The sequence below is a fragment of the Penicillium solitum genome (assembly GCF_028829755.1).
Source record: "Penicillium solitum strain IBT 25940 chromosome Unknown utg000004l_segment0_segment0, whole genome shotgun sequence".
Lineage (NCBI taxonomy): Eukaryota > Fungi > Ascomycota > Eurotiomycetes > Eurotiales > Aspergillaceae > Penicillium > Penicillium solitum.
In genome coordinates, this window is record NW_027072124.1 from 715,552 (window position 1) to 729,601 (window position 14,050).

Below are 14,050 nucleotides of genomic sequence, written 5' to 3' on the forward strand. Positions count from 1 at the left end.
CTTGTCGATCGTTCTGTGCATCCATTACTTCATTCGTTCACTCTACGGCTCTACAAACTTCAATATGGGTTTTAAGTCTTACTACCAGTGGGCTACTCTCGCCCTGGCTGCGACTGCTGCTGCACAGACTACCACCAGCTGCAACCCTACGAAGAGTATGTACTATCTCATATGATTCACCGCGAAATCACACTAACACTTCATTTCCAGAGACTTGCCCAGCAGACACCGGTCTTAATAAGTACCGCCTGAACACCGACTTTACCTCTGGGTCCCTGGGTCACTGGAACACCACCGCCGGCACCGTAACCACTACCGACCTCGGCGCCAAGTTCACCGTTTCCGAACAGGGTGACGCCCCGACAATCGAAAGTGAATTCTATATCTTCTTCGGCCATGTCGACGTCAAGATGAGAGCCGCCAACGGCACCGGTATTGTCAGCACCTGGATCCTAGAGTCCGACGACTTGGACGAGATCGACTGGGTAAGTCCACCGGCATCCGAAGACACCAATCTCCACCCCCTAAAAGGACGCACTCACTAACACCAAAAACAGGAACAAGTCAGCACCTATGACACTGAAATCCAAACCGACTACTTCGGCAAAGGAAACACAACCTCCTACGACCGCGGCACAACCGTAACCGTCTCAACCCCCGAGGAAACCTTCCACACCTACTCGATCGACTGGACCGCCGAGCGCATCCAGTGGCTTCTCGACGGCGATGTCGTGCGCACACTCAAATACGCCGACGCCCTCAACGGCAAAAACTACCCCCAAACCCCCATGCGCATCCGTATCGGTATCTGGGCCGGCGGCGACCCAGATAACTCCGAGGGCACGATCGAGTGGGCCGGCGGCGAGACTGATTACACCGAAGGTCCCTTCTCCATGTACGTTGAGTCGGTCGATATCATCAACTACAACCCGGCTTCCGCGTACAAGTATACCGATAAGACTGGTGCCTACACCAGCATCACGGCTACCAACGCTACGACCTCGACTAACCTGAGCTCGTCGAACTCGAGCTCGATTGTTGCTTCGAGTAAGACTTCTGCTTCGGCTAAGGCTAGCTCTTCGTCGATTGCTTCTTCGTCGGCTTCGGCCTCCGCCGCGGCTTCTTCTATTAGCTTTGTCTCGGCTGCGCCGGTTACTTACTACACTTCTATCTTTGCCATGGCTGTCGGCTCTCTTGTTGCTGGCTTTTTCCAGTTCTAGATGGTTGTGTTGGTCATCTAATAGGTCCAGGTGGTTTGTTAGTGTGACCTAGTTTATACATATGTAGATATACGACGCATTCTTGTTTTTCAACCATTCCTTTTTGTTATATACAAGAATATTCCGCCGCTTATGCGGCCTTGTCGTATCTTTCGTATCTTTTTGGAAGACTTTTCTTTTAAGACATTTTCTACCCTTTTTCAGCAATAGGGGGATCGTCAGGTTGTTAGGTTGTCAGGTTGTCGGGTGGTATTTTATCAGTGGCTTCTAGTAGGTCATAGTGGGAGGTCAGGATTACTAGTTAGAGGAAGTGGGCTGAATAGGCTTTTCAATGCCGACCACACAGCCGGCGATATGTATGAGGCATCCCACCTTGCACAGTTGATTGCTGTGCTGGGTCCGCCGCCTAATGCGTTTCTAGTGCTCAATCTTGAAAACAAACTGGACGGACATTATCCCCAGTCTTGAGACGGGAATGCTTGAGTCGCTAGAAAGTCAAATGGGTCTACCTCCTGCGTTTGCCAGGTCTATGCATAGAACTTTGACATGGATGCCGAACGAGAGACCCTTGGTTGGAAAACTGATCTTCCATGTATAATCTTAGGGCTGCTTTGTAGAACAATCTCTGCTCAAATATTTCTACCAATTCTTCCGGTCTATTTTTTATAGTTGAATTCGGATTCCAAGTGGACCGACTTCAGAAGTTGTATCCAACACTCTTGTGCCTTCGCATATTGACCGTTCTCCGTCCAACTACACCAACAAAAAAAAAAGGGAGCTAACTAGAGCATTCCCAACCCTACAAATGACCAAAAACAAAAAAAAGAAATTCTTGTGCATCATCCGTGAATCGAACACGGGCCTCGTCGATGGCAACGACGAATTCTACCACTAGACCAATGATGCTAGTTGATGTGTGGAGACTCGGGTGTTGGCTATATAAGCGGATTGCACGAGTCTCGCTTTCCGTGTGAGATTGGGCCCCACTGCTTCTACTTTCCATATCGTGTAGGTCTAGTATCAATTGAGAGCTAAAGTCATGGTGGAATACATGAATATCAAATTAAATGCTAGAAATAACTTTTATCCTTATCAAATACATTATTGCTAAAATATATTTTCCTGACATCATTTATTCGGAACTAGTGTACTCAGATATATATATATGAGAGATTGGTTTCGATTGTTATTCATCTATTCTCACAAATAATTCGGACGATATTAACATATACAAGATAACAAACGGACGTACTGAAGTGACGCTGATGAGATAAAAATGCAGTTGGTCATTAAGACATAAATAAACGAACAGATACTTCAAATGCAAAAGTAGCCAGCCCCAGTGAAGAAAGAAAAAATATGTAACAGAAATGCAACAGAAATGGTATATATAGGGAAATCATTGTTCATCAGTGTTCAGTGGAGGATTCACGATATTCGGTATCGCCGGAGAGAAAGGATGTTGATCGTCAAAGTGGTCCAGCTCACTTCCGTCGCCGCCGTACCCAATGCTGTCGCGATTGTCATCAATGATGCGTCCGTACTCAAGGAGAAGAAGATAGAGATAGATATCAAGATCTTCGTTGCGCAGCGCATGCTGTGCCCATTCCCGACTTTGAGACGCGATCACCTCAGCCTCAAAGTCATGCTTCCGGATGTATGGCTCGCTAACCGAGAACGCATCCACGGGGGATGCTTGTGGTTCCATACCGAGGAAGTAGGTCATTAATCCATACAGGTCATCGTAGCGATTGTCCATGGGGACGAAGTGACGCCAAGGGAACAGTCGGGAGTCATGCCATTCGCGGAAAATAGTTGCCTTGATTCCCAGTGATTTGCTAAGCTGAAAGGCGCGCCACCGTCCGGAGAAGCTGTGACCGTCAATGTCGACGAGGTATTTCGCCTTGAACTGCTCGCTGAAATCCTTAGGCTTTTTGTACGTCCAAATATCGTTGTAGAAGGAGCAGTCCGGGATGCAGCCCCAAGCCTCAGTGAAGCCGACATCGAAGTGGTCCAATGAAAAGTTGCCTGGGTAGAAGTCGGAATAGGTATGATACTGCCCCAGACTGGTTTCGGATAGAATGGAGACCGTCTCTGATATCATGTCAGTGTTGTTGGTTATTTGCACAAAGCGTTGGCGGTGCATATGCTGCCAATTATCTGCAAGCTGAACGCCCCCGGATGTGACGCCACGCCAGAGTAGAGTGTCCGCTTTGTCTTCCCACTCGTAGTCGTGTCGCGAATTGTACACATAGCGCTTGTCGTCCATGAAATACATATTTGCAGGGAAAAGGATATCGTTGTTCACGCTAACCTTGCACTCACTGAAGACTGGGATCAGTTTCCTTGTGATGAGGTTGCTGGATGCTGAGAACAAGAACCCGTGGTTTTCTCCGAGAACGGGACCGACGGTGCATAAATCAGAGGAAGCAGTAAAGTTGGTGACAAACCCACCCGAGGGGGATTTGTATAGCTTGTCGGCATCCGACACAGTGAGATTACCATTCCGAGCGGGAGAGTGAGGGTCACAGGAATCTTTGGCGAAGTCCATATATAGCTTTCCAGCTATGGAGAACCAAGATGGGTCAATATGATCTTCGATGTTGGAACCTTCCCCTAACAAATATTTCATGTTTGGGGTGAATCGATCCTGCGCATCGCTGGGTAAGCTTCTGGTGAGGGCTTCGGTGCGGAGGTATTCCTGTATATCCTCAAATGAAACCATGACTCGCGGCTGATCCATAATATTAAGCGCAATATCCATGTCTGGAAGATACCGAGCAATGCGTTTAATCGACTTCCGCAGTGTTTCAACCCTCCATCCTTCAACGGGGGAGTAAACCACCTTCTTATTGCGGATTTGCACACCCGCAATGCCGTCGCTAGATTGTAGCTTGGCTGCCATCTGTCGAATTTCCGCCGGAGGAACCGCCCAAAAAGGCCGCAGATCGCCCGTAATTTGTTGGAAGTCGTCCACATTATGCGCCTTCCTTTTGCGTGCGAGCATGTACCATTCCTTGAAACCGGGAGGTGGGTGTCGTCCATATGTTTCACGGTATTTGGCGACTGTTTGGCGGAAACTTGTCGTGCGACCATTATCATATTCCTGCCATTTTCGGTTCGCCTCCCTCATTAGGTCGGCGATAGGGTGTTCATCGTTCGCATACTCTCCAAACACGGGACTCGTTGTTGCGGCGAAGAGACCCAGGTTAGGGAGACGGATTATAGAGTTGTCGACAGCATGGGTGAGGATTAGGAGGTTGATAAAGCATGTGGAGGTTATTGCGCAGGCCAATAGCAGGTAGAATAGCCTGCGACTCCGAGGGAATGAGCCGAGCATTGAGAATGGTTCCCGAAATCGGGGAGCTAGGTTCCAGCCGGACAATAAATTTCGACGACCAGGGATTATTGACAAGGACAAGCACGAAGGCTATGAAAAGGAGGTGAAAAAGGACATGATTGTAATAGACACTTAGGAGTTGAGAGGGAAGAAAAGAAGAAGAAAAAGCCGCCAAAACGCCCCTAAATCCTACTAAGTCTCCAAAGGCTGTCCCCAAGACGCCAAGGGTTGACAAACAAACACCATACCTGGAATAGAGTTCTTGGCTGGTCTTTTTAAAATTACATGTACGGAGTAAAATATTTTAATACATTATTTGAGAGAACTACGTAGTATAAATTACTTATTAGAACAATAGATACAGAGTACCTATCATGAAGATTAAACATTATCTAGAATATATAGAATATGTAGGACATGTAGATCTCTTTAACAAGGGGGTTGATCAAAGAAGATCAAAGATTCGAGAAACGTGGTCGAGCAACCCGTGGGCCCCAATCAGGAACCCTCGGCGCAGATGGCCGAGCAGATGCCGAGATGGCCGAGTCCTTCATTAGGAGACTGCTCTTTGTGTATCTGCCTGGTATTACTCCGTACAAGATACTTAGGTAGTATTATTCCATACTCTGTACATACTCTGTACATATATTGAACTATTTTTTTTCCTCTCTTTCACATTTATTTCATTTCTTCTACAAATTAGAGAATGGACCAAGCATTTCAAGATTGATCGGCATTAGACTAACCATTAGGGTTATTGTTCCAAGATTCTTCACGGGCTGGTGAGACATTCCAAAGTTCCTGACTCAGCTCTTATATAAGCCAAAGCCATTGCATGCCTCAGGCACAAACCCGCAGCTAAGAGCTGTCAAATGCGACTCTCACACGCCTTCATTATAACTTCTTTCAGCACGCACAATCTCTCCCATGCAGATGACGTGATAAACAACTCCTCAATGGGTGACTGTCCCATTCGAAAAATATGGCCCTAAAACGTACTCGCGCCGCGCTGGAGGCCGACCTCCAAGCAGAGCAATCCCCATATGCCTTTTATGGAACCCCGTTACCACCACTTGACGAGAATGTTCGCGATGATGGCTCCTTTGTGCCAATTTGGAAACAGGAACTGAGGGACGAACATGGGAGCAAACGTCTTCACGGCGCTTTCACCGGTGGATTCAGCGCGGGGTGGGTAACTCTTAACTCAATAACCTCCGGAAGGACAACTACTGACGTCTGCTAGATACTTCAACTCCGTCGGCTCGAAAGAAGGATGGACCCCTGCTACCTTTGTCTCATCGCGTCAGAATCGTGCTCAGAAGGCCGAACAGAAACGACCCGAAGATTTTATGGATGCGGATGACCTGCGAGAACAGGAAGAAGCCAGACAACTACAGACCGCCGATGAATTCGCCGGTTTCGGCTCGACCGAGCTAGATGCTACACGCAGAGCAGGACTCATGGATATATTGAAAACCGGCGGAGAAACCATGGGAGTGAAGCTTTTGAAAAAGATGGGCTGGCGCGAAGGTCAAGGAATCGGGCCTAAGGTGCGACGCAAAGCCAATCTGGACGAAAGCTCTGCCCCGGGTGGCGATGCGGGAGAAACATACCTTTTTGCTCCTGAAAACCCACCCATGGTTGCTTTCATTCGCAAGACCGACCGCAAAGGTCTTGGATTCGAGGGCGAATCGCGCCTAGAGTCTCACAATGCGTTGCAGCCCATCCCAGATGCCGAGGAATCAGATTCGTTCTTTGGGGGCCGGTTGGCTATCCAAGGGAAAGGTCAGCCCCCCAAGCCGAAGGAATCTCGGCGGGGAGGACTCGGGGTTGGCCCTTTGAATGACACTGGGTCGGATGACGAGGATCCTTATTCTCTTGGTCCACAAATATCATACAACAAAACCGTTGGAGGGGATAAAAAGAAGAAGAAAAAAGTCAAGCCAGAGTCAACACTCGCGTCGTCCAACCCACTCTTGAATTCCAAGCCCGTGTTCATATCGAAGAAGGTGGCCGCATCACGCGGGATTGGAGGTTTCCGAAAGTGCCGCGACGGGCGCCTACCGCTAGATGGATTCATTCTTGCCGATGCCATCACGGGGCTGTCGATTTCAGAGAAGAAATACGATCCTCCTGCGATACCCGAGGACTGGAAACCAGCGAAGGAAATCTCGTCAGAAAAACGGGATAAATCAAATTATGTCTCTACAGCGGACGCCGCAAAAGCCTCGTCGCTTAATCCCACGTCCAGAGCGGCACTTCTGGGTGAGGCTCAACTGCCTGGAAAGTCTATCTTTGATTACATGACCCCCGAGGCACGAGATAAGATTGCCAAACTTACTGGCAACGCCAATTTACCTCCGGCTTTAGGAGAAAAGGCACCCGAAGGATACCAACTCCCTGAATCACAAAGGCGCAAGGATCTTTGGGACCTCGTGCCAAAACTAGACAAACAGATTGCCGGCCAAGCCCTAGCTCGGGCCGTTAGTGGGTGGATGCCTTATCAAGAAGATGAGAAAAAGCGTGCACGCTACCAAATATTCCTCGAAGTTAGTGCCGGGACTCGCTCTACCCTCCCAGAACGAGTGGAAGGTTCTAGCACCGATGAATGGGTTATAGAGATGCAAGAATTTGGCCGAGCTGCCGAGGTCTTCAAACCCATGTCCGGAGTTATGGCATCCCGATTTACCTCCTCTTCCACCGCGCCCAAAGTTGTCTCGGATGCCCCTGACTCTGCAGAATCTGGGCTCAGCAGACCCGCTGAAAAGCCAGACGACCCTGCAGTAGCGGCCGCCAAAATTGGCATGTTCGGCCCAATGACCCGAAGCACAATCCCGTTTTACCCAACTCGTCTTCTATGCAAGCGATTCAACGTCAAACCACCAGAGAATGTGCAACTTGACCCCGGCGAACGGCCCGGAGCCTCCAGTTCCGGACCTGGCACGCGCTTCCAGCCCGCTGGATTCCAAGCTGACACTGGCCCCAAACCATTGGTGTCGCAGGATATCATGAACCAACTTCTCATAGACTCGTTAGGTTATCTCCCTACAGCAGATGGTCTTGACCCATCTGCAAGTGGTCAGCCTGCTATCGCCGCGCCACCCCCGGTAGTTGTTGAACCTGAGCGCAATGATGCCCTGGAGGCAGAGCGACCCGGCGACGCTGTTTTCAAAGCTATTTTTGGGAGTGACGACGAAGATGACTAGAATTAGGCTTATTTGTATAATCTAATGAGAATTCATGTAATTTTTAAGTTATACCCCTGTACTCTGTACTCTGTACGAATTAAGCAATTGTGCTCTGTAGATCATTGTGTGACTGTTGGAGCCGCCCCAGTGGCATGAGATGGGCGAATGGGACAAATTGTGGAATGTACCCTTGTTTCTTCACTTGTTTCTGCTTCTGTTTCATTTTCATCTTCATCTTCATTTTCTATTCCTTTTTCGTTTGACAGCTGCCTCTTTTTGCCTCGTCTCCAACGAAGTAGGTCTGTGCTCAGCCTTAAGGATCTAGTTCGCTTTAGAGCGTTGACCACTACTCCACGCAAGCCCCTCTCAACCCCATTTCCCCTCATCATATGGAGCTCCTTGATCGCAAACAAGATGGTAAGAACCTGACCCTGACCCCATAACCTCAAGAGCCTATACATATATCATCACCATTAAGACTGGTCACGTTGCTTGGCATCGAACGTCACACGACTTAAAACCCCGGCTCTCATCTCCATGCTATCTAAACCCACAAATGGCGCCATAATCATAACTAACAATCCCGCCTTCAACACAGGGCTGTTGCGCGTCAGTGTTGTCGCGTAATGTCGACGACCAACCCCACAACCAAGAACACATCTCACATCCAACAGCTACGAGGGATACCAGCGACCGCTCCACGCAGTCCAGGCAACGAACGCGGCGCCCCAACCTCCCTCTAAATGAGCACTACAATGAGCCAGTGCGCAACCATGTGTGGCGCAGCAAGCGACGGACCTGGACGCGCGCACAACTGGACCACGAGCGCGCAGAGTTCTTCGAGACGCGCGTTACCGGCAGGCCGGAGATATGGGCCGCTGTTTCGACGGTGGTATCGCTGATTCGCAGCGGTGACCTGATTACTGCGCAGGGTATTATTGATGCTGCGGGGATTACTGTTCCCACTGGGGATCTTTGTGAGGGGTGCTATGATGAACAGGGCGTGCTTTACAAGGTTCCGCAATGTGTTGCTAGTGACCCGGAGAATATGGTTCCTTCGTCTTCGCGGACCGGTAGTGAAGATGGTGGTCCTGTTGGATACGAGGAAGAGGAGCAGGACTCTGGGGCATTCTCGGATGGTAAGCTCGCTACGGATGATGCTTCCGGGGACGAGTTGATTTCCCAGGATGTGGAAAGTCGCCGTGAGGAGAAGGGCAAGACCAGTGAGCGGGATTTGATCCGTGTGCGTGCTCGTCTGAGTGATCGTGGAGGCCCGGATATTCTGATTTCTATTGGTAAGGGTCAGACCGTGAGATTTCTGGCGAGAAAGGTGCATCAGGAAGCCAAGGTTGGTTTTTGTTATTGATTTGTTCATTTCGTTTTCTGGATTATTGCTGATTTGTTGTTTAGCTCAAGAATGATAGGCGCGTTCGAATCGCCTACCTAGGTCACTTGCTGAATGAACGTGAACCCCTCGTTGATCAAGGGTGGAAGACTGGCCATGTTGTCAATGCTTTGGTCGTTTCCCCTGTTCATGATCTAGGCCTTAAACACCGGTCTTGAGAGGGTTTACCACGGAACTTTCTGAGGCATCTCCAATGGCCCACGACCAACATCGCTCCTTTTCTCTCCCTTTCTATTTGAACCTCCAGCGTTCTGGCATTTCTGTCATATGATCTCTTCTTGCATAATACCCCGAGTCTTTTATCTTGTTTTTTGCTCCACTTACGAACTGGCAGATACTCTTCTTGCACCTATCTTCTCTTTAATTTGGCGTGATCTCTCATGTGGGGATATTCATACTCAAGTGAAAGTAACTGGCTCTCAGCATGTATCATCGTCCATACATGTTGCATTTTGTGCATCTAATTACTTGATCTACTTATGACTGTGCAATGTCTCCATTCCTCTAATGTTGTTGTCATCTTCTTATGTAAACCCGGGTTGGTTCCAATACTTACCTAGGTGCATAGAGGTTATACACATGAATAATGAGCAATTCAAGCAAGCTATGCTATTTTTACACTATCACCTCAAGTTTTCAGATATGTCTTAGCGAGCTCTTTGCCTCGGAATGACCCGCGCGATCGACAATGTATGGCGTCACGTGTCATGACGTACGTGGAGTACATGTCTATCATGACCCCAACGTCCCTTGGGCGCGCAGCTGGCAGGTCTTTCATCCCCGCATGTTAATATCCGTTCTCTTGTGGGTTCTGGGTTATGGACAATCCATATAGCCAAAATATGAACTACGAGGCAGATCGTCAGAAACGCGAGGTATATCGATATTTCCAACCAGAAAATCCAGCGGCACTCAATGCATCACTTCTACAATTTGATGAGCATGTGGCCCCAATACGAGACTTTTCAAGAGTATCGACCTCCTTTGTACCTGATCCCTCTGATCCAGAGACAACTTCTGTCGAAGGCAGCTCTCCGTCAAGTCCAAATCCAACTTTGACTTCTTTTGCACAACTGGCCGCTCTACAACTGAACGCGCAGCGTGCTTTTATTGCGTACATTACTCTCTTACCCTAGCGTTTATCCTGATCTGATGTTTTCTAAAGTGTGTTGAACACCGACTGTCAGTTTATATTGGCTGAAGCCACAAGGAACACCAATCTTAGAAGCTCAAAGTCATCCCCCGGAGAAGGAGATAGGCTTTTCGCTGGAACATCGACATTGTCAGATGCTTGGAATATATGCCAGGTAAGCTGATATTCGTAATATTGCAAATATTTCACATATTGACGCCTAGTTCTTCAAATAGGAAACAGTTGCACTTGGCTCAGACAACGAAGATGGATTGTATTCATTTTTGGTTGTCGACGATCTTCAACAAGAAGAACGATTCAAAGGATTGCCTTTTGTGACACAAGAGCCACACTCTCGCTTTTATGCGGGAACGCCCCTAACTAGCGACAGCGGTATCAATTTGGGGTGTCTGTTTGTATTGGATTCTGAACCCCGTCAAGGGTTATCTGACATCGAGAAGGATACATTAGGAAAAGTGGCAGATTTGGCAATGGATTATTTATTGGTTAGCCGTCAAGCCGCAGAAGGACGACGGGCCTCACGGCTATCGCGTGGTCTCCATCTTTTCGTCGATGGCAACTCCAGTTTTTCCAGCAACGCTCACATATCGTCTCGTTCGAACAGCTTAGCACAAAGTCCGCCCCCGCATGGGTCGCCTCGCCTCAGAGCTAGTCAATCTACAAGCCCCCGAAACGATGAACTGGGATTTCGCTCAGCACGCTCTGGATCAGGAAAAGCGTCTCAAAGTGGCGATACACAACCTTTGAGCCCAGATTCTGATCAAAATGATACATTTGTTCCGTCTAGTCCAGCGGTATCGTTGCACAGCTCGCAAGAGGACGGTGATAGCTCGGAAGGCTCCTCGAGCAGCAACCACTGGCTTTTCCAACGTGCTGCGAACCTCTTGCGACAAAGCCTGGACTTGGATGGTGCTGGCGGTGTCATGTTTTTGGAGACCAGTGGCAACTCCTCCGAATATGTCGCAGCCGGTCATTGTGACTCCGCTGAACCTACAGAATCTGCTCCTATTCTTGCACTGTCCACCACAGACGATCCATTTTCATACCAGGCAAGCTCTACGCTGTCAGATCCAGCTGTAAATCTTGACAATATATTCCTGAAACAGTTGACGCATCGCTATCCTAAAGGGAAACTCTGGTCATTTCACCGCGATGGGACTTTTTCAACTTCGGAAGATCAGTTAATCGACGAGTCTCGGAAACAAAGGAAGAAGTCCAAGGCTTCGGAGACCAGCAAATTGAACGAGTTCTTTCCTGGTGCATCTCAAGTCATATTTGTCCCACTGTGGAATGCCACAGATACCCAGTGGCTCGCTGGGTGTTTTTGTTGGACTTCCCGGCTAACGCAAGTTTTCAGTCCTGCTGTTGATCTGAGCTCAGTATATGCCTTCGGATCCTCTATCATGACTGAATACAGCCGTGTTGAATCAGTTATCGCAGACCGCCAAAAGGGAAATTTCATAAGCAGCATCTCTCATGAACTACGCAGCCCGTTGCATGGTGTCTTGGCTGCGGCCGAGTTTTTTGGAAGTACTACCTTGGATCAGTTCCAGGGGACCCTCCTCGATACCATAAATGCATGTGGCCGAACTCTCTTGGATACAATGAATCAAGTTTTAGATTTCAGCAAAATAATGTCATTGGAAAGACACAAAAGAACCTTCAAGCGTGGAAAAGATCCATGGAAACCAAAGCCCTCCGAAGAAACTGCGGCGCACCTGGATACATTGGTTTTGACAGATGTGGCCCTATTGACAGAGGATGTCATAGACAGTGTGTGCTTGGGTCATTCCCATATACAAAGGTCAGCCACGTCTACCAATAGCCCCGCAGATATCTTGACAACAGTTCCTTCCAAGTCAGTGAAAGATGGTACCCAAGTTGGTCACGTTTCAGGAGTGGATGTCATTGTTGACATTCCCGACAATGACTGGATGTACAAAGTCCAGCCGGGGTCGCTGAGACGCCTAATAATGAATATTCTGGGCAATGCACTGAAGTATACCAAAAAGGGTCGGATCTCTGTCTGCATCGAGGCTACTGAGCGCTCAAAAGCCCGTTCTCGACGCCAGGGTCTCGAAGATATGGTGACATTAACTATCTCAGACACGGGCAAGGGCATCTCGAAGGAATATCTTCGGAAGCACCTATTCACTCCATTCTCACAAGAAGATCCCCTATCAGTAGGCGCTGGTCTCGGTCTATCGATTGTTCGCAGCATTGTGAAAACCCTCAACGGGAAAATTAATATTCGAAGTCGACAGGGTGAAGGCACTATTGTCAAGGTGTCACTCCCCCTCGAACGTCTAGTGGGCGATGAAAATCCACAATCACTGTCTCACAAGGAAAATCCAGACCAAAATATACTTACGGCATCTTCTCAACACCGACGCGTCAACTACAGTGGGAAGCGTGCTGCTATCTGGGGAATCGATCCGTCTGGTCTTGATAAGCATCCGTTCTGGGCCTCAATATCTCGATATATCACGGATTGGTATGGTCTGCAGCTTGTTCCTCTGTCCGCCAATGAGCCTATTGATATTCTGTTTGCGGATGCAAGGGATTTATCCGAAAATGAAATACGCGATTTCCCAACCGAATTGCCAAGTCTGCTCGTCTTTTGCAGCGAGATAGGTGACTATGGCGGTTTTAGGGCCCAATGGTCGCGTCTTGCGGGCTCCCTGGCAATTCTACATCGACCCTGTGGTCCACGAAAATTTTACCGCGGTGTTTTGGGCTGTCTTGATGCAAAGCCGACAAGCCCTATATTGAATGTGCAGAATCCTGAGCAAGGTTTAATACTTCCACATCGACCCGCTTTTGCAGCCTCAGCTTTATCAATTGAAGTGTCCAACCCTTCAGTATCAGGAAATCAACGATTACCAGATGCTGAACCATCAAATCCCATGCCAGAGTCCAGCAATTGTACAATCGATCACACAGAGCGTAGCGCTTTTGTGTTGACATCGTGTACTGATAGCTCTGGCTGCACAATATCTGGGAGTACTGATTCCACCAATCCCGAGTCTTCTTCGTCTACCCAATCTTCATTTGGCGGCTCATATCATGTTAGCGCCTTATCGGGGAGCCAAAACAGACCTCGGGTCTTGGTGGTAGATGACAACAGTATCAACCTCCACCTCATGGTGACTTTCATGAACAAACGGAAAGTCCTGGTTCTAGATAAAGCCGAGAATGGTAGAGCAGCCGTCGATGCAGTTGAAAGGATGTTGCAGGGATATGACCTTATTTTCATGGACATGTCTATGCCAATTATGGACGGATTTGAAGCGACACGTGCCATTCGTGCGATTGAGAAAGAACGGGATGACTGTATTCCGGCAACAATCATCGCTTTGACAGGACTCAGTAGTTCACGCGATGAGTTCAGGGCCTTGGACTCGGGAGTGGACCTTTTCCTTATGAAGCCTGTTTCTTTTAGGGAAGTATCACGGCTTATTGATGAATGGGAGGCCAAACGGCCGAAATAGAATATGGCGATCACTATCTTGTTGCAGGCTTGCCACCCAGACGTGGAAGACCACGTTCACGTTCATGATCATGATTTCTTGCATTGGCATATTTGCGGTTTCTGATTCCATGCCCTTGTTGTTATTTGGGCTGCACATATGATGGATCATGAATGATGGCGAGATTTGATTCATTATCTAAAGTTTTTCTCTTGCGCCCCTACAGCTTAAAGGGCGATTATATCTACAAACAACGCTCGATGGCGATGAATTG

General features: G+C 48.4%; 5 protein-coding genes across 5 annotated transcripts; 4 read left to right on the plus strand and 1 right to left on the minus strand.

Moving 5' to 3' along the window:
* Window positions 1-64: 64 nt before the first annotated feature.
* Window positions 65-1,220, plus strand: N7455_006257 (glycoside hydrolase family 16 protein; the record flags this gene model as incomplete). Its single annotated transcript, XM_040959245.2, has 3 exons — window positions 65-155; window positions 211-485; window positions 558-1,220. 3 exons carry the CDS (start codon window positions 65-67, stop codon window positions 1,218-1,220), a joined length of 1,029 nt encoding a protein of 342 aa, XP_040810327.2.
* A 1,399-nt stretch (window positions 1,221-2,619) lies between these two features.
* On the minus strand, window positions 2,620-4,560 carry N7455_006258 (uncharacterized protein; the record flags this gene model as incomplete). The annotated part of the gene is made up of 1 exon (XM_040959269.2): window positions 2,620-4,560. One exon carries the CDS (start codon window positions 4,558-4,560, stop codon window positions 2,620-2,622), a length of 1,941 nt encoding a protein of 646 aa, XP_040810322.2.
* Window positions 4,561-5,542: 982 nt separating this feature from the next.
* Window positions 5,543-7,766, plus strand: N7455_006259 (uncharacterized protein; the record flags this gene model as incomplete). Its single annotated transcript, XM_040959182.2, has 2 exons — window positions 5,543-5,748; window positions 5,804-7,766. The coding sequence occupies 2 exons, from the start codon at window positions 5,543-5,545 to the stop codon at window positions 7,764-7,766; spliced, it is 2,169 nt and encodes a 722-aa protein (XP_040810319.2).
* Window positions 7,767-7,970: 204 nt separating this feature from the next.
* N7455_006260 (uncharacterized protein) lies at window positions 7,971-9,398 on the plus strand (the record flags this gene model as incomplete). Its single annotated transcript, XM_065605310.1, has 3 exons — window positions 7,971-8,165; window positions 8,347-9,096; window positions 9,159-9,398. Coding segments are annotated over 3 exons (1,098 nt in total), but the record flags the coding sequence as incomplete, so codon positions are not given.
* Window positions 9,399-9,995: 597 nt separating this feature from the next.
* On the plus strand, window positions 9,996-13,797 carry N7455_006261 (hybrid sensor histidine kinase/response regulator; the record flags this gene model as incomplete). The annotated part of the gene is made up of 3 exons (XM_040959243.2): window positions 9,996-10,267; window positions 10,319-10,460; window positions 10,522-13,797. The coding sequence occupies 3 exons, from the start codon at window positions 9,996-9,998 to the stop codon at window positions 13,795-13,797; spliced, it is 3,690 nt and encodes a 1,229-aa protein (XP_040810315.2).
* Between the last annotated feature and the right edge of the window lie 253 nt (window positions 13,798-14,050).